The sequence below is a fragment of the Bos taurus genome, chromosome 2 (genome assembly GCF_002263795.3).
Source record: "Bos taurus isolate L1 Dominette 01449 registration number 42190680 breed Hereford chromosome 2, ARS-UCD2.0, whole genome shotgun sequence".
Taxonomy (NCBI): domain Eukaryota; kingdom Metazoa; phylum Chordata; class Mammalia; order Artiodactyla; family Bovidae; genus Bos; species Bos taurus.
This window is the reverse complement of record NC_037329.1, coordinates 97,774,409-97,800,029: the sequence shown is the minus strand read 5'-3', so window position 1 is coordinate 97,800,029 and position 25,621 is coordinate 97,774,409. Positions and strand designations below refer to the sequence as shown.

The 25,621-nt window shown below is 41.1% G+C and overlaps 1 protein-coding gene across 13 annotated transcripts in view; it reads right to left on the bottom strand.

The window, feature by feature from the left end:
- The window catches only part of UNC80 (unc-80 homolog, NALCN channel complex subunit), a 230,571-nt gene that overhangs the window by 25,009 nt on the left and 179,941 nt on the right, over nt 1-25,621 (bottom strand). For 7 of the 13 annotated variants that reach the window (XM_059875640.1, XM_024976253.2, XM_059875642.1 and 4 more), the window contains 8 exons: nt 22,223-22,393; nt 18,651-18,743; nt 15,440-15,658; nt 7,906-8,106; nt 5,376-5,499; nt 4,316-4,441; nt 2,940-3,063; nt 1,987-2,193 (listed from right to left, as the gene is read on the bottom strand). In XM_059875640.1, coding sequence (XP_059731623.1) covers nt 1,987-2,193; nt 2,940-3,063; nt 4,316-4,441; nt 5,376-5,499; nt 7,906-8,106; nt 15,440-15,658; nt 18,651-18,743; nt 22,223-22,393 — 1,265 coding nt within the window. Of the gene's footprint in view, nt 1-1,986; nt 2,194-2,939; nt 3,064-4,315; nt 4,442-5,375; nt 5,500-7,905; nt 8,107-15,439; nt 15,659-17,111; nt 17,148-18,650; nt 18,744-22,222; nt 22,394-25,621 lie in introns of those variants that run through there. The other 6 variants (XM_059875657.1, XM_059875659.1, NM_001206563.1 and 3 more) reach the window with 4 other exon arrangements.

Here is a 25,621-nt window from a genome sequence, read left to right as displayed (position 1 = left end):
TCCTATAATCCCACTCCTGGGCAAATATCCAGAGAAAGCCACAATTAGAAAAGATACACGCACCCCAATGTTCATTGCAGCACCATTTATAATAGCAAAGACATGGAAGCAACATAAATGTCAATCAACAGGTGAATGGATAAAGGAGATGAGGTATGTTTATACAATGGAATATTACTTTGCCATAAAAAAGAATGAAATAATACCATTTGCAGCAACCTGGATGGACCTAGAGATGATCATATTAAATGAAGGAAGTCAGACAGAGAAAGACAAATATCATATAGTATCACTTTTATGTGAATCTAAAAAATGATACAAATTAACTTATATACAAAACAGAAATAGACCCACGGACATAGAAAACAAATTTATGGTTACCAAAGGGAAAGAGGGAGAAGCATAAATAAGGAGTTTGGGATTAACATATACACACTACTATATATAAAACAGATAACCTACAAGAAAGTACTGTATAACACAAGAACTCTACTAGATATTTCATAATAACCTATAAGGGAAAAGAATATGAAAGAAAATAGCTATCTATATATGTGGAACTGAATTACTTTGCCTGAAACTAACATAACATTGTAAATCAAGTATAGTTCAATTAAGATAAAAGGCAGAAAGTGGACAGAACTGAAGATAGTTACTTGTTAAGTGTTTCCTCCTATCCCTCTATTCCATGTTAAGGCTTCTTTCTCCAACGTCCTCTGCACAATCCCAAACCTCATGCAGGGCTCTGTACTAGAGTCTGGATTTTATCTGAAACCTACGTTCTCCTGCCTCTGGCAACCAAGTGCTATGCGTGGGCAGGCCCTGTGCACATACAGCCTTGGCTTTTTTTTTCATTTTCATTGTCAATCATAACATTTTCAAATACATCCTTTATGATGCAGCCCAAACACCTCTACCCACTGCCCCACAACCTTCCACACACTCCAAACTCCAAGGACCTGTTTTTACCATTCTGTCTGCTTTGGTGATGGAGAAAACAATGGCACCCCACTCCAGTACTCTTGCCTGGAAAATCCCATGGACGGAGGAGCCTAGTAGGCTGCAGTCCATGGGGTCGCTAAGAGTCGGACACGACTGAGCGACTTCACTTTCACTTTTCACTTTCATGCATTGGAGAAGGAATGGAAACCCACTCCAGTGTTCTTGCCTGGAGAATCCCAGGGACGGGGAACCTGGTGGGCTGCCGTCTATGGGGTTGCACAGAGTTGGACACGACTGAAGTGACTTAGCAGCAGCAGCTGCTTTGGTGAACTGAAAAATGTCAGGCAAGATGTTTTCAGCTTCCTCCTTTTGAGATTTTCTATGGCCAGTGCTCCTTAGCCTCAGTGCAGTGACAGGGGTAGCCTTTTCTCCCTGGCTTAGTTAATTCTAGTCAAAGAGTAGCTTCTGGTATTCAATGGGAATACCATTCAAGTCATGGCAGTGGGAAGAGGTAACAGGAAAGCAGAAGTAGAGACTGATGCTTTGTACTTGCTGAAATGGTTTCTTTAAAGACTTTCTGGATACAGGTCTTTTAAAATACTTTTTGAGTCAAGGAGGAATATAGCTAAGTAAGTAATATGTATATACATATACACGTATATACATGTTTTGTTGTTCAGCTGCTCAGTTGTGTCCAACTCTTTGCGACCCCATGGACTGCAGCACACAAGGCTTCCCTGTCCTTCACCATCTCCCGGAGTTTGCTCAAACTCATGTCTGTTGAGTCAGTGATGCCATCCAACCATCCCATCCTCTGTTGCCCCCTTCTCCTCCTGCCCTCAATCTTTCCCAGTTTCAGGGTATTTTCCAATGCGTCAGCTCTTCACATCAGGTGGCCAAAGTACTGGAGCTTCAGCTTCAGCATCAGTCCTTTCAATGTGTACATACACATATATATGTGTTTGTGTATATATCTCTAATCTATACCTATATCTATTTTATATTTTTATGTCTCTATTTATTGAGATAGAAAGAAGTACCCACCTAAGTACGCTGCTTGGCTGGTGGACTCTGCCAACCCTTCCTTGCGTAGGTCTTTGCTTGCATCCCCCGGGGTGGAGCAGTGAGCAGGGGAGCTCTCCAACATAAAATTCTTGCTCCTGGATGTGCTGATGATCCGTGGAGGAAGGAGCACATTAATGACCGTCTGCAGTAGCAGCTGTACCTCGGGCTGTTCCAGCCATGGGCTGTCTGAGGGGCAGAGTTTGGAAGGAGGAAGTGGAAATAAAAGCAAATCACAAGGCAAACTTTCCACATTAGACACTGAAAAATTCAACTCTCTTTCCAATTCCAAACTAGAACACCCTAGAAATTCGAGTGTCTTCCCCACCAAGTACAGCTTCTCCTATGGACAGAAGTAGCGCTCCTGGTACTGGGTGTCTCCTCCGCAGTCAGCATCAAAAGGTCCCTGTTCTTAGCCAAATCTCCTGCTTACCATTTCAATCTCCTTTCTTTTTTTTTTTTTTTTTTCTGTTCAAATACTCATAACACACTGCCTTTACATTTGAGATAAACTTTTCCTAAAAGGAAAAATCCCCCCAAAAGAAAGAGTAATGAAAACATATTGAAATTTAATGACAATGGCAGGATGTATGCCAAACCTAGTGTCAATAGGTTATCAAGTCCATTTATCTGTCAATTCATATCATACTGTACTTCAGTACTCCCATTTTCATAATTGAAACAATGCTCTTCTGATTTTTGCTATCCTGAAATGATGTTAAATAGCATGTGTCTTCTAAGAAGTGGAGCACAGTAAGTCTTGACCAAGGGCAGCTAAATTGAATAGAAAGAAAACCATATATCCTAAGATATATGTTTAAATCATTCAGATCGAGTTTAATGATGGTCTCCATGGGAAAAGGAAGATACAACAGCCTGATACTTAAGAAAACACAGTAACAATAATAAATTTCTTTTAGTTAAATTAATCAGACCTTTGCTTCCAGATCCTACTGTGAGCACAAATGGGATGAGCAGATTTAAAAGCATCCCCTCCCTTCGCTCTTGATTGGTGAATGGGGAGATCACATGGCTTAAGGGGAAATCTTCTTTTAAAGCCTGTGCAGCAATAATAGAAAAAAAGATTAATTGACCCCCTCACGCATTCAGTCTGCTTGTTCTTACACAGCATGGTGGAGACAGGGACTCCCTGCTGGCTGCACCTGCAAACTAGGAGTTCAATTGTCATCTGTGCAGCATACAAGATTCATCCCAAATTGATACTTTACCATTTGCTTGATATAATTGAGAGCTACATACCTAAAAAAACAGTAATATTTTGAATATCAAATGAAAAATTTTAATATCTATCATTTAGTACAAAATCCCCGCATTACCCCCTTCAATTTCTCCATGTGTCTATCCACCAATAAATATTTTAGTGACCAAAGAAAAAGAAGAAAAGGAGAACTTGCCACCTGCTCCATTTGGGAGTTATTTAAAAGTCATCTGACCTTTGTATGAGACCTTCTTCCAGCCAGAAAGCAATAGACAATATAGAAAGAAATAATGCGCTCTGTATACAGGTTGTTAAAATGTATCACTTTAGGGATGCCTCTGTATCCTTTCTGTATAGTAACCACAGCACTTGCTGAATCTCTTTTCCATAATCTACCTATTAGCTGGATGATGGACCATCAAACTTGGTTTGTCAGATAACGAATGGGTTAGTTATCCACTTGCAGCAATTGTATACTTTCCATTGGTCACAGAGTTTTCTGGTGACTTACCATTCTTTAAAATAAGTGACAAACAAATAAGCAGGGAAATTGGGATTGTACACATTTTTTTTTGGCTTGGGAATGATTATTTTAATTTTAGGAACTAAAAGAAGTGGAAGAAAAATGATAAAAACACCCATAATATTTAACCCACAATCATTAAAGAAAAGTAAGATATTCAAAGTCTAGTAATAACATTTGAAAAAAATTTTTTTATTGCAGTTCTTTCTGCAATAATGTAAAACCAGACTTTGAATATTACTCTTTTAATTAACAACTGTGAGCTGATTATCTGTGGACCATTATTTTCCTAAAGTTTTGGCACATGTTTTAAATGATAGAAGTGGTTCCTGAGGTGTGGCAGGACTGCAATGACTCTGCTATTTTTGAGATCTCAAGAAGAATTACAGAAGCACAACTTTAGGATCATGCTCAGGGCTTAAGCTCCAAACCTGCAAAAGTTTGGAGATGTTTACACTTCTGTTTCACAGATTTTGCCCAGCCTTTGCAGAAAAATAAAAGAGAACACCATGATCTGGTGCCTCAACCAGCAACATAATGAGCGTGACAAACAGGTAAGGCAGTCACACCTGTATCTGCAATGCTACAAGCCGGACAACAGCTGTGCTGAAGGGCAGAGGTGGTGAGAGATAAGGGCTGAGATGAAGAAGGGGTAATCCATCAGCAACACTGGAGGGTCCTACCACTCCCATCACCTGAAATACAAACAGAGCACATGACCAGCCTTGACTATTGCAATTTCATGCAACTGTAGGAAGGGAGTCTCAGTCAATTATAATAATAATTTGAAGGTTGGGCATGTTACTTTTAATCTGTTCGTGCTGCCTTCTTTTGAAGGCATGTAATATCTGGAGTCAGATCAAATGATTACACCAGCTTTAGCCAAGGTTTTGTAGAATGCTGTTTATAACTAACTATGTAAATAATGAGAGATGAATCAAAAGTTAGTCTAATCAGGAGACTGGACATACTTACTTGTGGACTCAAAGGAATGAAGTCAACATTCTTTGATGGAGTAAATACTGACAACAATGATGATGGCAAGAGCTCTATTTGCACTAGGCATTCCAGCTACAGATTTATTGCTTAACTAGCTAAGCAGCAGATTCTATTCATGAAATGCTCTACCATGGTTTCCACATTGTACAAAACCTTGTCAAGATCAGACTCTAGATATTACATAAATGATAAAAGAAGTTTTTTTTTTTTTTCCTCTTCACATAAATCCTAGACTGGCCAACTCATAGTGTCATTTTGCACTAAAAAAACACCAAAAATCCTCTTTGCCCTTTAAACTCCCCCACCCCAAACTACCTCAACTTCTAGCCAATTGCACAGTCTCCCGCCACCCCACTCTCCAACTGGCAGCCCTCAACTCTCAGCGCAACTTGAAGAGGTCAATTGTCAAAGTAGCACGTGGGAAGCAGCACACGAAAATCCCATCTGTGTAGGGATCTCCCCACGCACCACCTTGAAATGTACCTCACTATTTTCAGTGTCACCTGAGCCATCTGTTTTCATGGGTAGGTATGTAGGTAGGTAGGTTGACCTGTAAGTCTTCAGCTCAGAGAAGTCAATAGCAGAGTTAAATTTTGTAAAGTTTCATAACATTGCCACTTGGCTACTCACCAGATTGACACAGACATTGATCAGTGACCTAAGGTGAGGCAGGAAGGATATGATTGGCTGCCTCTGAAGTGTCAAACAAACCCCTTCAATCAAATTGCTGGCAGGCTCCCACTCAACCTGTCGCCTGGAATACAATATAGGAGCCATTAGCAGTGTGGCTCCCTTCTGGAGACTGCCTGAAACAAGCGAATGAGACAGTGATTCTGATGCCATCTAAGACAGGATGGGTGTCTGAGACAAGAAAGTGCTTCACCAGGGATGAAGTTTACCCATATTGTTCCAAAAGTACAGAGCACAGTGGGAAAGGAAGAGGATACTGAACACACGGCAGAGGCACTCCTGCCCCACTCGACTAGTGAGACAAAATCTACTGAAGGGAAAACAGAGATGATGAATGAGTGGCCTTTCAAGTTTCCTGGCTTTAGCTTTGAGAAAGGGTATGAGACTACTATTATAGGAAACCTGCTGTAGGAGTCATTCCTCACAACAGAAGTAATCTGACTATAGGCTGTGCTTTTATAATGCTTTTTTAAAAAATCAGATTACAGTTGATTTCATAAGCTTTTATACCAGACTATAACTAATTAGACTTATGTGCATTCACTCCAGGAAAACAGTCTATTTTAAAAGTGTTCTTTCTTGACCTTCTGGAAAATGATGCTTTGGGACCACTTTCTGTGGTAGTAAATATGGTGGTATACATATCTCAATTAGATGAACATCAGATTTTCTGTAATAAAAGACAATCTGGTCTGTAATTGTCTCAGGACCAAAGAGGCATGTCTATGGTCCCCTAAATAAACAGGTTGGGCTTTACTGAGATCAATGCTATTTCCAAATATTATCCTGGAAATACTTTCTAAGCTTACATTACCTACCAGATTGAAATCACTGTAATGATAAAATAGTAATGTTCATACATGGGGATATGTTGACATCCCTGTTGTACAAGTTACCCACAGGTCAGGTTCAGTCAACATTTCTCTTGTTGAACTTAGATCACCTGAAGAAATTTAATCCAAGGCAACCCCAAATTCACACATTGTACCCCAAGAAAATTGCCTATTAGTAACCAAGTCTACACATTAATCCTGGAGAAGGCGATGGCACCCCACTCTAGTACTCTTGCCTGGGAAATCCCATGGATTGAGGAATCTGGTAGGCTGCAGTCCATGGGATTGCAAAGAGTCAGACACGACTGAGTGACTTCACTTTCACTTTTCACTTTCATGCATTGGAGAAGGAAATGGCAACCCATTCCAGTGTTCTTGCCTGGAGAATCCCAGGGACAGGGGAGCCTGGTGGGCTGCTGTCTATGGGGTCACACAGAGTTGGACATGACTGAAGTGACTTAGCCACATATTAATCCAAAAGTCTACTTTTAGGAAGCTGCTGTTCTTCATAACAGGCTTAATTATATGACAAATGAGGTAGCCTATGCAGGTGTTAACATCTTTAGATGAAAAGTTATTTTTACACATCTTTGTAAGATGTATAAAACTTTGGTCATTTGCCAGTAGGGACAAGTGTTCTATTGGAACTGTTAAAGAAAATAGGAGTGCTTTAAGGATAGGCCTTTCTATGCTACTAAAATAACCTTGAAATCATGTATAGGCATCCATCATCATGGTAGAAAAGAATATAGGATCAAACTGTCAAACATTTATTAGAATAAAATGTTTCAATTTCTTTTTAATAAATTCAACAGCTTCAAATGGCTGCATAAATGAAGAAGAACACAGGATAAAACCTGGAAAAGTTCTGGCACATTGAGCAATAAGTGCTACAAATTCTTGGGCAAGAGTTGCATTGATTTGGGGTTAGTTTAATAGGACGGAAAATGGTCTCACTGAAACTTCAAATTTCCAATCTACTGGGTTTATTAGCATTTCTTAATTGATTTGTTTGCCCACTGTAGCTATAGATTTCCAGACTGGGTTCAGATCTCCAGGTAGATGGGTTCAGAGACATCTGCTCATAGAGAGGCTACCAAATGATACTTCAGGCCCCAGAACGGAGATCAAGTGATAACAACATTGATTTAGTACCATCTGAATTAGGTATTTGTTATCAACCCTGAGATCTCTTCCAGTGGTGCTTTACTGATTATTGTAAAGCTTGCATTTCTCTAAAGTGATACCTAAAATACTATGTTAAACATGTATTTTTTGAACATCAAGTTAATTTTTCTTCTGTCCTTAGTTGTTTAATTTATAAGGCATATCCTGCCTTATTTGAAAGGAATTGAAGGATACACATTGAACTTTTTAAGTGTGTCAGATAAGAAACATGATACCTGAGAAATAAATAGATTTTCAAGATAGATGTATACTTTGGAAGAATATGTTATTTCCTCAAAAATACAGACCTGGCTACTTATGCATTCATATCCTGATTAGCTGTGCACATATAACCAACAGAATACTTTTGAGCCATTCCTTCAACTCTGGATTGATCCACCACCTTAAAAGCTGACAGACTTGAAATCTGAGGCTTGCAATACCTGCAGTTGATTAGGAGGCCTCCTCACCTCAAAGTAGGCATCTTATGGATTTTGTTGAACATCCTATCCAATCTCTTTAAAATGAGGATAAGGGCCGGCCTCACTGCCTCAGCGCTCCAGTCGGTGATGGGGAGCATCTCCATGATGTAGCGTCGAAGCCCACGGCTCTCCATGGTCTGGGTGTCGTATGGTGCCAGCTTCAGAAGGGAGTGTGCGATTTCTGCCAACCTTTAAATAAGAATAAGCTTAGAATGCCACCAACCATGGGAATTTTCCTCACACAGCATCATGATAATCACCCTCCTTCCAATACACTGACTCCCTGAGCTACAAACATTCTGGCACATTTTCTTATACTATGTAAATAAACATTAAAAAAAAATCTGGACAAAATTAGACCCATATATGTCTCTGAAGCCTTTCCTATTTGTCAGTTCCCCCTCTTCTACTCTTTTTTGGACATTCAGTAATTTATTTGTGGGAGAAATTAGCTTTTTGTCCTGTAGCATTTCCCACATATTGGATTTTCCTGACTGAGTCTCCATGGTGTCATTTAATTGATCCTACTTCTCCTGTATTTAATTCAATTGTTAGTTATATCCAGGAGCTAGATCAGATTAGACCTTGACTTCCTGGTATGTTGCCTTCACAGGCAATGTGTACTTTCATCAGGAGGCACGTGATTCCTAGTTGTCACTCGATGATGTCAGCAGGCATCAGTGATCACTGCACAGATTCATTAACTCATCAGAAGTAGTACAATGGTAGTACTGTATCATTCTCTTATTCATATATTAACTATAACATGTTAATAAGAAGCTTCCTTTTTAAAAATTTTATTTAATTGGAGGATAATAACTTTAACAATACTGCGATGGTTTTTTGCCACACATCAATATGAATCAGCCATGGGTATACATGTGTCCCCCTCATCTTGAACCCCCCCCACCTCCCTCCCCATCCCATCCCTCTGGGTTGTCCCAGAACACCAGCTTTGGGTATTCCTGCTTCATGCATCGAACTTGCACTGGTCATCTATTTTACATATGATTACTCCAAGAGAGACAGGATAAATGCTTAAAAGATCTATAGTTTAACAATGCCCTAGGTGATTCTGATAGGCACTCTGGTATAGGAATCAGAGCTAAGCCCTTGCCTTCAAAACATGGAGTGCTCCACAACTGTATCCATTTGACTAGTGCCAGGGATGGAGGATTTATCACTGTTCCAAAAGGCAGCTCATTCCATCTTTGGAGGTCCATACTGTGAAAAGGTCTCCTCATATTAGGTTCTCAAATTCTCTCAAATTTTTCCTATGAGGCCTCATCTGGAAGCATGAATTCAGTCTAACCATACATCCATGGTAACCCTATCATTCCCACTCATCCTCTCTCCAGACTGAATGTACACATTGCTTTCTGGGAATTGTGTGTGAGTGTGAGTGTTTTAAAGAAATTATCTTCAACAGCCTTCACATTCTTTTGTTGATCTCCTTCTCAAAGATGTGTCATGCAGAAAATAATTCTTTACTTTTCAGGTTGTTAAACAGGTAAGCTGGAATTAAGATTGCCGGGAGAAATATCAATAACCTCAGATACACAGATGACACCACCCTTATGGCAGAAAGTGAAGAGGAACTAAAGAGCCTCTTGATGAAAGTGAAAAAGGAGAGTGAAAATGTTGGCTTAAAGCTCAACATTCAGAAAACTAAGATCATGGCATCCTGTCCCATCACTTCATGGGAAATAAATGGGGAAACAGTGGAAACAGTGTCAGACTTTATTTTGGGGGGCTCCAAAATCACTGCAGATGGTGATTTCAGCCATGAAATGAAAAGACGCTTACTCCTTGGAAGGAAAGTTATGACCAACCTAGATAGCATATTGAAAAGCAGAGACATTACTTTGCCAACAAAGGGCTGTCTAGTCAAGGCTATGGTTTTTCCAGTGGTCATGTATGCACGTGAGAGTTGGACTGTGAAGAAGGCTGAGTGCCAAAGAATTGATGCTTTTGAACTGTGGTGTTGGAGAAGACTCTTGAGAGTCCCTTGGACTGCAAGAAGATCCAACCAGTCCATTCTGAAGGAGATCAGCCCTGGGATTTCTTTGGAAGGAATAATGCTAAAGCTGAAACTCCAGGACTTTGGCCACCTCATGCAAAGAGTTGACTCATTGGAAAAGACTCTGATGCTGGGAGGGATCGGGGGCAGGAGGAGAAGGGAACAACAGAGGATGAGATGGCTGTATTGCATCACTGACTCAATGGACGTGAGTTTGAGTGAACTCCGGGAGTTGGTGAAGGACAGGGAGGCCTGGCGTGCTTCGATTCATGGGGTCGAAAAGAGTCGGACACGACTGAGCAACTGAGCTGAACTGAACTGAAGGGTATATCAATATAAATGCATTTCCTTTCCCTTATTATTTTGTGTATTTTGTTTGCTCAGTCATGTCCAACTCTTTGTGACCCCATGAGCTGTAGCCCACCGGGATCCTATGTCCATGGGGATTTCCCAGGTAAGAATACTTGAGCGAATTGCCATTCCCTTCTCCAGGGGGTCCTCCCGACCCAGGGGCTGAACCCAGGCCTCCCGCATTGGCAGGTGGATTCTTGACCATCTGAGCCACCTGGGAAGCATTATTTTGTATGCAAACTTAAGAAATGCAGGAGAAAATACTGGTCTATTCCAAACTTGAACACAATGCTTAGAGTTGAATTTGCGTCATTTAATAGGTTATTTACTAAATTTCTCTCATCCCTGTTCAGTTTAGTTCCTCAGTCATGTATAACTGTTTGTGACCCCATGGACCGCAGCATACCAGGCCTCCCTGTCCATCACCAACTCCCGGAGCTTACTCAAACTCATGTCCATAGAGTCGGTGATGCCATCCAACCATCTCATCCTCTGTTGTCCCCTTCTCCTCCTGCCTTTAATCTTTCCCAGCATCAGAGTCTTTTCCAAGGAGTCAGTTCTTCAAATCAGATGGCTAAAGTACTGGAGTTTCAGCTTCAGCATCAGCCCTTCCAATGAACATTCAGGACTGATTTCCTTTAGGATTGACTGGTTGGATCTCCTTGTAGTCCAAGGGATTCTCAAGAGTCTTCTCCAACACCACAGTTCAAAAGCATCAATTCTTCCCCACTCAGCTTCCTTTATGGTCCAACTCTCACACCCATACGTGACTACTCGAAAAAACCATAGCTTTGACTAGACAGACGTTTGTTAGCAAAGTAATGTCTCTGCTTTTTAATATGCTGTCTAGGTTGGTCATAGCTTTTCTTCCAAGGAGAAAGCGTCTTTTAATTTCGTGGCTGCAGTCACCGTCTGCAGTGATTCTGGAGCCCCCCAAAAATGCTCATCCCTGGGCATGTTGCAACATGAATATATTTCAGCATAAAACAAAAATTTCCTTTAATACAGGCTTTGCTGTACTATTGCACGAATCTTGAGAACCTAAGATAGAGAAGGAGGGGGAGAAAGGGAAAGTTGGAGAGAGGAGGCAGGGGAGGGGAGGAAGGAGAGAGAGAGAGAGAGGAAAAATGCATTTGCAGAGCTTACTATTCTCTGTTCCACTTGCTTAAGTAGCTTTGGTCTGGGAAAATGAGGCAATAAATTCCCTTGGGGTAGAAACTCTCCAATCAAGAATGTTTTTCTTGAGAGCCTTGCAATCAATCATATATTCTGCAAACGCAGGGGTACAGATCGTCTCAACACTCCTCTTGACTCTGATTCAAATCAAGTACTTCTTGCAAATATATCCTCTTTTATATCATCCCATTCCTTTTTTTCTTTAAATCAACCCTCTCTCCTTGGTTGATACTATCCATTCTTATGAATTTATGTACTACCTATATGTCCCCAATTCTAGAACTTATATATTGAGCTCTGACTTACACATATATCCAAATGTATACAAAAGAAGACCTTCATTATATCCTTTGCTTGGTATAAGGTCAAAGCATATGGAACTATCACTACTTAGTAAACTCTGGCCAGAGAACAAGGAAGTTTGTTGAAAGTTTGTTATGAGATATTGCATGAACAGAGGGCATTTAGTCTAAATATTCCCTGCTAGAAAAGTTTTGCTTACACTTCTCTAGATTCAGGCCATGAAATAATGGTGCCCTAGAATGACCTTACACTGGCTCCACACAGTTGACTCTTGCTGAATTGCATTATGACATTATGTAACTTTCAGCACTGATAGGGATCCAGTCCCAGGAAAATGGTCCTTTATCTACCATGGGATGTTGCTGAGGATGGTGTCTGTCACACTAATCTTTCCTTTTAACATACATCAACCAAGAGATACTTCTTGTTCTTCATATTTTAAAAGGTGATGTTTTACCAAGAAACTGGTTGTTTTTATCGTATTGAAACTATGATTTTACGATTGGTCTTGTCTCCCTATTGATAGCACAGAGTCAAATTTATAGTTCATGAGTAGCATCTAATATGGAGAAGGCAATGGCACCCCACTCCGGTACCCTTGCCTGGAAAATACCATGGACGGAGGAGCCTGGTAGGCTGCAGTCCATGGGGTCGCTAAGAGTCAGACACGACTGAGTGACTTCACTTTCACTTTTCACTTTCATGCATTGGAGAAGGAAATGGCAACCTGCTCTGGTGTTCTTGCCTGGAAAATCCCAGGGACGGTGGAGCCTGATGGGCTGCCATCTATGGGGTTGCACAGAGTTGGACACAACTGAAGTGACTTAGCAGCAGCAGCAGCAGCATCTAATATTATAAAATCATAGATTTCCCATGTTAAAAAAATTATTTCCCTGCTAATTTTTCACATAGCTCTGACTCTCTAATTTGTAAATTGTATTCTTTTGTATCATACGATTTTCTAAGTTGCCTCAAGTACTTGGTACAATAATAAACTAAATGCTCACATGTGCTAGACAGTATTTGCAACACGGCATTCTATATTCTTATGTGTGTCTCAGTATTGGACTGTGATCCTGTTAAGACAAGGGGTTTATTTTACATCCCCAGTGTCTAGGATAGTGTTTGGATCCTTCTCATTAGCATTGGTATCTATTGATCAGTCTGTGCCAGGCATGGAGCTAACAGTTTGCCTTTCTAGAGCTCATTTAATCTTTAACAGGGTTTGACCTCTAGAGGGAGCTCCAGGCCTCTCTGACTCATGAGCTCCCCTCCCTCCAAATGCCTTAAGGAATGCAGATACAGACCCTCAAGTCACAGGACAGTTACTAATTCATTGTTATGACTCTCTATCCAACTTGGTCTCTCTCCTCTCTTTCTTCATTCACTCTCCTGTCTTTTAGGAATCTTTTCTCACAAAATGTCTGTTGGTAGTAGCGTGTCTCTGACTCTGGAAACGTGACGTGGAATAACTTAGGACAGCTAGCCACGATCACTTCATGGCACATAGATGGGGAAAAAGTAAAAACAGTGACAGATTTTATTTTTTGGGGCTCCAAAATCACTGTGGACGGTGACTGTAGCCACAATAGTAAAAGATGCTTACTCCTTGGAAGAAAAGCTATGATAAAGGTAGACAGCATATTAAAAAGCAGAGATATCACTTTGCTGACAAAGGTCCATATAGTCAAAGCTATGGTTTTTCCAGCAGTCATGTGTAGATGTGAGAATTGGACCATTAAGAAAGCTGAGTGCCAAAAAATTTATGATTTTGAATTGTGGTGCTGGAAAAGACTCTTGAAAGACTCTTGGACAGCAAGGAGATCAAACCAGTCAATCTTAAAGGAAATCAACCCTGGTTATTCACTGGAAGGACTGTTGCTGAAACCCCAATACTTTGGCCACCTAATGAGAAGAGCTGACTTATTGGAAAAGACTCTGATGCTAGGGAAAATTGAAGGCAGGAGGAGAAAAGGATGATAGAGGATGAGAGATGGCATCACCGATTCAATGGACATGAGTTTGAGCAAACTCTGGGAGATAGTGAAGGACAGGGAAGACTGGGTGCTGCAGTCCACAGGGTCACAAAGAGTTGGAAATGACTCAGTGACTGAACAACAAGCCATGATCAGTAGGAAAGGAGGGGAGAGAGTGTGACTGAAGCACTGAGTTACTATGGCAACAGGAGCTTAACACTTCAAACTTCCCTCCCCTTTCCCGGTGTTGGAGCTGAAATTCTCAGTGTAAAATAAGTTCTTCCCATCACAGCGCAGTGGGGAGTGTGAACACATGTGATGCTATGGAGTTCTGGGTGTGCGCCAACAACTCAGAGAGTGTGAAATCAGTCTGGAGGAGAAAGAGCCTGTGTTCTTCATACATTTCTCACTTTCCCTCACTTAGTACTTTATAAACTTTTCAAGGGATAATTTTAGGGGGAAAAATGAGGCAATAATCAGGAAATTGGTGTGTTTTGCCAAATTGCAATGTTATTTCTGAAAGGCTAGAACCTAAGCCTACCTTTAGCTTTATAGATCTACTAAAATCTTCAAGGGAATATTCAGTTACCCATGGAATTTTCCTTTCCAGGAATTTTTATAATTCTTTACAAACTGTTATAAATCAAAATAGAAGATCCCCTGGAATCATGTTTCTTTGAAGAACCTGAAAATACAGACACAGGCTTTATAGTCTGAGTAACAAGTAAAATGACATTTCCCTAGGAAAAAGGATGGAGAAGGCAATGGCACCCCACTCCAGTACTCCTGCCTGGAAAATCCCATGGACGGAGGAGCCTGGTAGGCTGCAGTCCATGGGGTCGCTGAGGGCTGGACACAACTAAGTGACTTCACTTTCACTTTTCACTTTCATGCATTGGAGAAGGAAATGGCAACCCACTCCAGTGTTCTTGCCTGGAGAATCCCAGGGACGGGGGAGCTTGGTGGGCTGCCGTCTATGGGGTCGCACAGAGTTGGACACGACTGAAGTGACTTAGCAGCAGCAGGAAGAAGGAAATATGAGTGCACAGAGATGTAATTCTGGGGTCTCTCTCTGATACTCCAGGAGTACAAATTTTTATATGATGACTGGCCTCAGCTAGTGCAGAATTTTTACCAGGACATTTTTGAAATACTGGAAAGCTATCATGCACAATGTGTATAAAAGGAATCTCAGACTAAACCAAAGTGTGCTTCTAAATTAAAACTGCCCCTTCCCTGTAGGCGCATCACTGAGTCCTCAGATATTTTTGGAGCAGAGCAAGTCCTGGAGCAGAAAGCAGCTGTGCACTTTTCATGCAATATAAGAGGCAGGAGACACTGGATTCTTATGAAAAATTAGAATTGGGGCAGTAAAGAGTACTTGGAGGAATGTTACTTCCATAAGAACTCAGGTGACACAAGTTCCTTTCATTCTCTTATTGAGGAGCAAATATTGACTGAGCTTTTCTGACTTTAAGAATATCTCCCCCTGTCCATGCCAAGATCCTTTACCATGGATTTGACATCCATTTTCCCAGAGGGCTCATCTGTCATGGATCCAAACCACAGGAGACCAATCAATTTCAACCAGTTACAAGTTTTGACCCTGCCCCATCTCAACCACCCTGCACACCGCCCCCACCCCTCACTGCCCTGGCTGTGTGCACATGCTGTGGAGAGAAAAGGAGGATGGTACCTCATGTGAGACTTCACATCCAGCAGCTCCAAGGCAGTGACTCGTGGCTCGCCGGCCAGGTTTTGCAAGATCTTCAGCCTGGGCCCGCAGTGCTTGTAGAACTCTGTGCAGATGTTCAGCAGAGACTCCCGAGGCCGCCTGAACTCCTCCCGAGCGATCCGCTCATCCAGCTCCTCCCTGGGAAGGCCCTGCCCTTCCTCCAGTAAGTGCAGGTTTTCTCTGGGGAAATTATAAAATTATTATTAAAAAGTATGGCAATACAAATTATTAACTGGGGGTCTGGAAAGGCGTGTGTAGTGGGCAGCTGTGAAAGAAGGGTATCATGTTGAAGAAAAACATGATGTGGTCCCCAAACTTTTTGGCACCAGGATCCGGTTTCATGGAAGGCAATTTTTCCACAGACAGGGTGGGAAGGGAATGGTTTGGGTATGATTCAGGCACACTGCATTTATTCTGCACTTTATTTCTATTATTATTACATCAGCTTCACCTCAGATCATCAGGCATTAGATCCCAGAGTTGGGGACCCTTGCCTTATATTATACCCAAGTTAATGAAGCAGCAGGGCAGGGCCAAGGAGAAACGCATTGGAAAAATAAAGAAAGTCCATCATTCTAGAAGAGACTATCACCCCAAACTGTAGTGACTTTACATTAGTCACTTCCTGAGGATTTATGCAGAATTAGGATGCCAAGCGTGAATGAAATGAAACCTGATGGAACCATAACCCAGCTTACAAGGCAAATCATCACAAGATGATAGAATTATTAAATAGCACAAAATTAGAGTTATCTTCCTAGAGGGCTGGGATGGAGTGAGAGGTGGGAGGTAGGCTCAAGAGGGAGGGGACATACGTACACCTATGGCTGATTCATGTTGAAGTATGGCAGAAACCAACACAATAATTAATATTCTCCAATTAAAATAAATTTTAAAAAGAGTAAAAATGAAATAAAAAATAAATTAAATTTAGAAAGGAAAAATATATAGGCAATTCTACCCCCCAAAGTATGTTTTAATTCATGATTTTAAAAAGTGTATTACTTAATGTGGCTCATGGTTAAAAAAGTTTAAAACTCACTACCCTGAAGTGTTGTGAGGCTTTTCTTGATTTAATTGGGCAATCTAGGATGAAAGATATGCTTTAATGGGTTGTGAATTTTACTTTTATCATGTAGGAAAAGATTTTAAAAAGACATAATAACTATTAAGCAAATGAGAAAGAACTTCCCTCTCAAAAGAAAGAAGTGTGAACAAAGGCCATGCCCTGGAGAAGCCAGAGGCCATTTGGAGAAGACAGTCAAATAATAAGTAATTGCCCAGTGGGATCTAGCCATTACATGGTTGCTTATAATTGCAAACTATTGGAAACAGCTTAAATAGCCCACAAGTAGAGGCTTGACTAACAAATTAGAGTGTATATTTATAATCAGACATATCCAACCATTACACATGAAGGTAAGGCTCTACATTTACTGGCTTGAAAGATGGGTGTGACATAGTGTTGAATAAAACAAGGCAGGTTTCAAAAAGAGTACAGTAGAAGACAATCTATTCACATATAATTATGTGATTATGTATGTTTGTGTAAAAATAAACAATTGGTAGATGCTTTCCAAAATATTAAAGGTGTTTATCTTTTTTTTTTAAAAGTTAGGTTGTCTTTCTGTACCTGATGAAGTGCAGTTTGGTGCCTTGTTCCTGGTACCTGAGAGTCAGAAAAACAGTCTGAGTCACTATCGGAGCAAGAACAGGGGCCCTGTGGTGGGTCCTCTTAAAGACTTTTCCTCATGAGAAGCCTTTGAAGCTACACGTTTTGGTAAGCTCACCACGACACATGTACTAATTCTAAAGTATAAAATCTTGATCTGTCATTCAGCTATCACAGATACTGCAATAATAGCTGCCAGGAAAGCTGTTCCATTGCCAGATAATTTGTAGAAAGACAAATATTGTAAAAACACACCCAAACTCACAGAATGCGGTCTCATGAGGGAAATTTTTGAACTTTAAAGGTAAGGTGAATCTATTTACAATTTTAACATCATGTGCTATATCTTAGGGGACTAGAGGGAAAATTATGGCTGACTTCTTTTCGGTTCTAGAGACTTCTCCTTTTATGAGTGATTGGCAATAGGACTTTAGAAGCCCTCTTTCTCTGTGTACCTTGCATCTAACCTAGTTGAACATAGCTCAGTATGCTTAGAGAAATCCCTGTGCTTAGTCGCTCAGTCGTGTCTGACTCTTTGCAACCCCATAGACTGTAGCCTGCCAGGCTCCTCTGTCCATGGGGATTCTCCAGGCAAGGATACTGGAGTGGGTCGATACTGGAGTAATGAGTAAAACTCATTACTCGAAACCCAAAGAATCATTTTTAGTTAATGTGAGACACTGAGACCCAATTCAACACTAGTTTGAAATCTATTTCATTTTTAGCCTAAATATATGATGAGCAGGGAATTTACATAAATAATGATCCACACTTTAAAATGTGCTTCAGAGAGACTAGAAAATTATTTCATTTTTCCTTATGATTATTGTGCTAACTATTCCACACTGGGAAAAGAGAACTTTCTCTCAAGCTGATTTTAGATTTGCCCTGTCTTAAATTCTTCCTTGAAGGAAGAAGCTAATTGAACATTTCTTTCTGTCTCAGGGTATTTAGAGGTTAACCTATGCAGAATGAAGCAGGTAAAGTATTAACTAGTCCAGCCAGTATCTTGAGTTACACTAAAACAAGGAAGATGATTAAGTCAACAACCATGAAAGCATCATGTAGGGACCTAAGTCAAAGTTTGGATGAAAGGTCTGCTGAAAATCTGTCCACATGAAAGAAAGTTGACTCTGCACAACTGCCCTGGAATGAGCAACCACCTCTTGGTTATTATTGTTTCATCTGTGTCCAACAAAAAGGCAAATGAAACAGCAGTGGAATCCTTCAAAGACCACCCAGGAGGCAGAGAACATCTTGCATGTTCACACAAACAAAGGAACGCCATTTTTTAAAGATGTCTTATTTCTCTTCATTTATGAAGGTGACACTTTTTAAAAATGGCCTCAGTATTTTCACGGAACTCTAAACTCTCACCTTCTTTTCTTTGGAGAATGTCTCCCTCAGTATTGACTAGTTTCAGGATTCTTTTCATTCCCAGTGGCTGAGATTCAGGTTGTATGAAACTGAGACCACAGAAGCATAGGGCCAGGGAATTACCTGGTATTCACCCCAGAGGACATGGTGTGGTTGGCTGTGGTGGCCCCTTTATGACCTTGGTCACACCTGCTCATCTGGGGGGCCGTCATGGGCCTGCAACAATGACAGTAACAAACAACACAAGTGGAGACACTTATGAAATCCTCAGGTTATTGCAGCTCATACAAGTTTTAAGTCAGTGTTAGAGTCTTAGAAAGACTTTGGGCTTTTCTGTCACACTCGGGTACTGTCTTTGTTCTGGGAGGCACTTAAATGGGAATACCGATTCCCAAAGGTCTATCAGTGAGATTTAAGGTCTTTTGTTTCTTGGTCCTGAGTAATGAACTAGGACTCCAAGCCAGACATTTATGAAATCAGACTTCTAAGTCTGTTTTGATAAAGTGAAAGTTAAGAATTCACTTTTCAAATCTACAGGTACCAGGAAGTTAGCCATTCTAGACAGTAAGGAAAAAAAAAAAAAGGATGCACGTATCATTTAGGCTACCTACTCCATAATCAACCACTTGATTTTTCTGCAAAACTATCAGAGAAGGAAAGAACCTTTCTAGTGAAAATTACACCTAAGACTACCCAGGGACATGAGTAAATGAATATCTATTTAAGTCAGTAATTTTGATGCTAAGAAATAGATAAGAATCATCTCATTTTACATCTTCTCTGAGTATTACGTTAACTGCCTTTGTGTCATTTGTGACATGGAAGGGAAGATAAGGCTTTTTAAAGCAATTGCTTATATGAACTATTTAAGGTTTGCTTTTATTATGCTCAATTTCTATATCCTGGTTGTGGTTGGCGACTGAACCTTTAATGATAACACCAGACTGTCTCTTTCTGTGCCTTTGCTATAGTGGGCAGAATTTAAAGCTGGCCCCAAGACTTTCGTCCTGCCCTGGTGTTACTCTCATGGTTATCATATGGCAAGAGGGGGATGATCTGTGTAGACCTAATCTTACTGTGCGTGCTTAGTTGTGTCCAACTCTTTACAACCCCATGGATTATAGCCCGCCAAGCTCCTCTGTCCATGGGATCCTCCAGGCAAAAATACTAGTGTGGGTTGCCATGTTCTCCTCCAAGGGATCTTCCTAACTCAGGAACTGAACCTGTGTTTCCTGTGTCTCCAGCATGGCAGGCAGATTTGTTACACTGAGTCACATGCCAGTACTTAAAAGGCAGAAATTTTTCTCTTGCTAGGGGCAGAGATATTTGAAGCCTAAGAAGGACTCAAGGGCATCATTGTCAGCTGGAGGATTGGAGGTTCTAGGTGAGAAGGGAAATCAGTGTCTTCTAAGCAGAGAGTGGCCCCTGGCTGAAGTCAGAAAGGAAAACGGACCTCCAACCCAAAGCTGCCTGGTGCTGGATTCTGCCAAAAACCTTAATGAGCTTAGAAATGGATCTTCCCCCAGAACCTTCCAATAAGAGGTCAGACTAACTGACATCTTGATTTTGGCCTTGGGAGACCCTAAGCAGAATAATCAGTTGAGCTTGCCCCAGGTTTCTGACCTAGAGAACCATGCCATGTGATATTATCTGTCTTAAGCCTCTGAGTTCGTGGTAACATGTTTTGCAACAATGGAAAACTAACACTGATACACTTGTAATACACTTGTTTATGTGTTACTATCTATAGAACTGCTGTTTTTTTCATGAGCTATATAAATTAAGACTGTGAAAGTGAAATGGTATCCTTCTTATTAAATATTTGCTTTCTGTAAAAACAATGAGGCCAGTTTAGTTGTGAATAATTATAACCAACCAGTGAGGCTAGTCGTCCACTCCATCAAAAGAATATTAAGTACACTGGAATATTTAAGACCATGGAATTTTAAATATCAGACCTCCATCCATAATTCTTTGTGGAATTTTGGTTAAGTCAATTTTGGATAAGTTAATCGACTTATCCTTATAAAAAGGAATAGAAAACATCATTGGGTATTATGAAGAGCAAGAATCAAGTGGCACTTGGGGAAATTGACTGCTCTTTCCTCTAGTCTCAGGAAGGTGCTCATGACATACCCAGGTAGGTGCAGAAGGAAGAGTGTAAGTCATGTATTTTTCCTTGGGATGTTCTTTCTCCTTGGACTTTCAAAAAACCATCATCAAAGCACTGGGGACCGTTTCTCATGGGATGAGGCAATTTGTCACGCAATGAGGCAATGAGGTCCCTGTTTCATAGCTTCCCATTTCCTCAGTTTAGATACATGTGGGCATTTCAACAGATAGTCTACCCAAAACTTTGGGCTATGTTCTTCTCTAGGCTGGCAATGTAGTGCAAGATTGGGAACTAAATATGGATTGAACTTAATGAATGACAACCTCACGCCCCCTCTCACTTGCTGTTGGAAGTGACTGAGAGATTTCAGCGAGTCCTCCCACTGACTGAGTGAGATGGGGCTGAAGAAGTTGGTACCTTTGATGAGAGTAAACCACAGAATTTTAGGCTAATGATATGGTTAAATGGGATGGAGGAACAAAGACACCAATGCAGAAAGAAGGCTTCCCCATCTCCACCCCTGGGGAGGAACACCTCCTTCCAGCTAATTGTAGATGAAAATGGAAAAGGAAAGCCAGTCACTGTGTAGTTTTCTGCATCTACCATTCCGACTCACCTTATCTTTTGTACACAGACATCCCTCCTCCCCTACTACCCCAAACTCCACCCAGGCCTCATCAGCCCAGCCCTTCCCTGGGCCCCAGGTCACCCAGTTCTTCTGTTTCTGCACCCAAGAATCTTTTGACAGGACTAAATTCTTGGAACTCTGCTTAGGGTGAACCCTGGTGTCAACTGACCTTTCCATTCCCAAATCCCTCAGTCCCCTCTCTCAGCACTAATGAGTCTTGTCCAATGGAGAATCTACCAACTGAAGCATTAGAATAAAATTTTGTAGTTTATGTCTGTTATGTAGCTTCTGACATTATAGGAAGAAAACCCCAACTCTTTACAAATAGGAAAATAATATAAACACTTAGTTGAAATTGGTGACATTTCATGTTGCATAAAATAAGAGCTAATAAAAATGTGGATCACATTTTCACATTCACTAAATTAGCCCTTTTATGAAAGATTTGTTTACTACTGGGTTAAAACTGCCAGAGAAGCTCAGCAAGCTATGTGCAAATGTGTGTTTAGCAATAACAATACTACTACTAATTATTATTATCATTATTGTTATTATTCAGAGTACTTAGCACTATTTATCCAAACAACTCAGGGAACGTTTGCAGTTTTAGCCATAAAGGGCTGAGTTTGGGTACATGCTCAGTCGCTAAGTTGTGTCTGACTCTTTGCGACCCTGTGGACTGTAGCCCACCAGGCTCCTCTTTCCAAGGAATTTCCCAGGCAAGAATACTGGAGTGGGTTGCCATTTCCTCCTCCAGGGGATCCTCCCAACCCAGGGATCGAACCCAAGTCTCCTGTTTGTCAGGCAGATTCTTTACCATTGAGCCACCTGGGAAACTCCCAAGTTTGAGTAAAAACTGGGATTTAGAGATTTTAGCCATCACTTTTTTTTTCTTCCTCTTTGTGGTGGATACATGTTGTTTATGGCTGTGGACATTTCTGCCAATGGGATTACCTGGTAAGGACCTCCACACTGTACAAAAGGGCCTGCAGGGAGGTTGCAAGAGCAGCCATGGCGGCAATCTCCTCTCGGGCAGCAGGTACCGTCTCCACCTGTGATGTCTGCCTCTTCAGCTTTTGTAGGTAACATGGCACTAAAGCTTCCAAGACCATCAGCATCTGAAGACTTCAATCAACAGAAAGAAAACCAAATCACGTTTTACATCCTATTTAATATTTTGGAGCATAGAGAAATGAGAAGCCTCTGCTGCTGCTGCTGCTGCTGCTGCTGCTGCTAAGTCACTTCAGTCATGTCCGACTCTGTGCGACCCCATAGACTGCAGCCCACCAGGCTCCCCCGTCCCTGGGATTTTCCAGGCAAGACACTGGAGTGGGTTGCCATTTCCTTCTCCAATGCATGAAAGTGAAAAGTGAAAGTGAAGTTGCTTGGTCGTGTCCGACTCTTAGCGACCCCATGGACTGCAGCCTACCAGGCTCCTCCACCCATGGGATTCTCCAGGCAAGGGTACTGGAGTGGGGTGCCATTGCCTTCTCCAGAGAAGCCTCTAGAGAGATGAAAAAATCTGAGTCCCCTTCCCACTCCACCCATGTCAAGAGTAATTAAAGCTATTGGAAATATTGATTAACACCAATTAATGAAATAATTAAGCACCCAATGGGTTTCCCAGGTGGCACTAGTGGTAAAGAATCCACCTGCCAATGCAGAAGACATAAGAGACATAGGTTCAATCCCTGGGTTGGGAAGATCCCCTGGAGTAGGAAATGGCAACCCACTCCAGTATTTTGCCTAGACAATTCCATGGACAGAGGAGCCTGGTGAGCTACACTCCAAGGGATATAAGAGTTAACGTATATACAATTGGTTGACAGCATAATAGTGAGTTGGTCAAAAAGTTCGTTTGGGCTTGTCTGTAAACTCTTCCTTTTTGGCCGACCTGATAGAATGGTAATAGGTGGAGTTATTCAGTCGATGTAGAGAAATGAACCTCACAAAATCATCAACAAAGCTTTTATTCAGTAATTTGCCAAGAGTGATTTTCTAGCTGGAACAAATTTGAGACAAGATTAAACTCTTCTTTAGGAGGCTGGCTTCCTAAAGCTTAAGCATTTTTACAGCAAGAATCATGTCTGAAATAGTAATTGTGATGCAGGTCTGAAAAATGCCTGCTTACTAGAATGAATCATTAAAAAGTTCAGCTGTATTTCTATTAAGAGACATGTTAAATATAAGTATACAGAAATGTTGAAGATGACAATAAGAGCAAACACCAAAAGAATGCTGATATAACTATAATGTTAGACAAAACAGACTTCAAGGCAAATAGCATTCCTATAGTTAAAGATGAAAATTTCACAGCTATAAAAAGACATATTACCAGATGTCAGGCTTATGATTAAGCTTATCGTAAGTAAGATCAGTATAATATTGGTTCAAGGATAGACAAATAGATACATGAAATAGAATAAGGAATACAAAACAAATCTGTAGATATTTGATATTTAACAAAAATGGCACTGCAATATGATGGGAAAAGTCCAGTCTTTTCTATAAATGGTGCTGGGTCTGTTGCCTATTAGATATCTCTACAGAAAAAATAAACTTTGACCCTTACTTTACACCGTACCAAAATTAATTCCAGGTGACTTGTTAACCTAAATGTAAATGTAAAGGCAATAAAGCACCTGGCCTGTAAGAGGACACATTTGTAACCTTGGGTTAGCCAAGATTTCATAAGAGGACACAGAACTAAAACATAGGAAAAAGGTGATACATTGGTGCCGGGGACCAGCCCCAGCTGATCCAGGGTATTCGAAGGAGAGACGGCCTAGGCGACTATGTATATGCTAATTAGAGATATAAAGAATAATAGAATGAGGATAGCTCAGTAGGAAAATTCAGTGGAGAAAAGAGGCTGAGTAGCTTGGTTTACGCGGGAGACCAATAAAACTTCAAGACAAGAAGTTTGCACCACTTAGGTAGGCCGCAGGCGCCCTCTCGAATAGCGGAAGGTGCCTCACCCTAGACACCTTCTCGAGTGGGTCTTAGAAGCCCAGGCATAATTAGTAAGCGTGGTGGGTTCCGCGCTCCAGATGGAGACTCAGCTGGAAGTTAAAGGGAAGAATGACATGGGGAGACCAAGCGTTGGTGAGCAAGGCCCGTAGCTTTATTTTCAACAGGGGCTTATATACCCTAAGTTACACATAGAGGATAATAGGGGATGCAAAGTCAGCAGTCTTTGATTCTTATCAAAAACCAGGGTTTCTTTCCTGCAGATTTATCGTATACAAATGGTTTAGGTGATTTACATCATCTTCTGGCCAGAAGGCCTATTAACATTTTATGACTCTTGACAAGGACTTATCAACAAAGACTTATTTTCTCTAAGAGTAATTATTTTAAGGTTTGGCACCATCTTCCGAAGATAAAATTGCATTCCTATAGGGTGGATGTGTAATGGGTTTACAACAAAGGAAAGAATTTATTACCTTAAGGGTCTAAAGTTACTAACACCAAGGCCACTACTTATTTTTTCTATATACCAACTATTAATTAATACATATTCAAGGATACAATTCAGGGGATGTGAAAACTTGGCAACAAGCATTGACTCATCAATGAAATCCTTTACTAGTCTTATTCTGACAGTTTCTAACTCTCTGAGAGGCTCTAAGCTATTTGACTATCTTAAGCTTCCCGTGCCTCTGGAGGCTGGGAGACTGTAAACAATCGTATGCATAGCTGCAGGAGTCCGGGTAAACTTGTCAGGCGAGTTAGAGAGCCATCTGAGGGGTTTGGATTTGAACACTCCTAATTGCCCAGGAACTTTATTAATTGGAGCTGTAAGTTAACTCTTTGACAGAGAGAGCGAGATGGTGGTAGGGGACAGCCCCCAGTAGAGTCAGAGGTGAGAGCACAAAGCAATAAAGTAGGCAGACTCTGGTTTTTTGGGGGAAGATACTCAAGAATATCCGGGGAGACTCCCGAGGCTCGATCCCACCTTTGCGTATGCCGAGCCTCCTTCCTCATGACCTTTGTCACAAGCGGAATGTCTCTCGCCGGCTCCCGGCACATTGGACTATATTAAAATGAAGAGTGCTGTTAATCAAAAGACAAACTTAGGGAAGTCAAATTATAAGTCACAGAGTAAAAGATATCATTTGAAATACAGGTAGCCAGTCACGTGTTGGAAAGGCTAAATAACCAGTCAAGAAAGCCTACTGGGACTTCCCTGGCAGCCCAGCACTGCCAGAGGGCAAGGGTTTGATCCCTGGTCAGGGAACTAAGATCCCACATACCACAGGGCAGGGCCCGCCCCCCGCCAAAAAAAAAAGAAAGGAAAGCCTACCGTATGCCTTTCTTTCCAATACCATGTTCAGTGATACCATTCTGGTA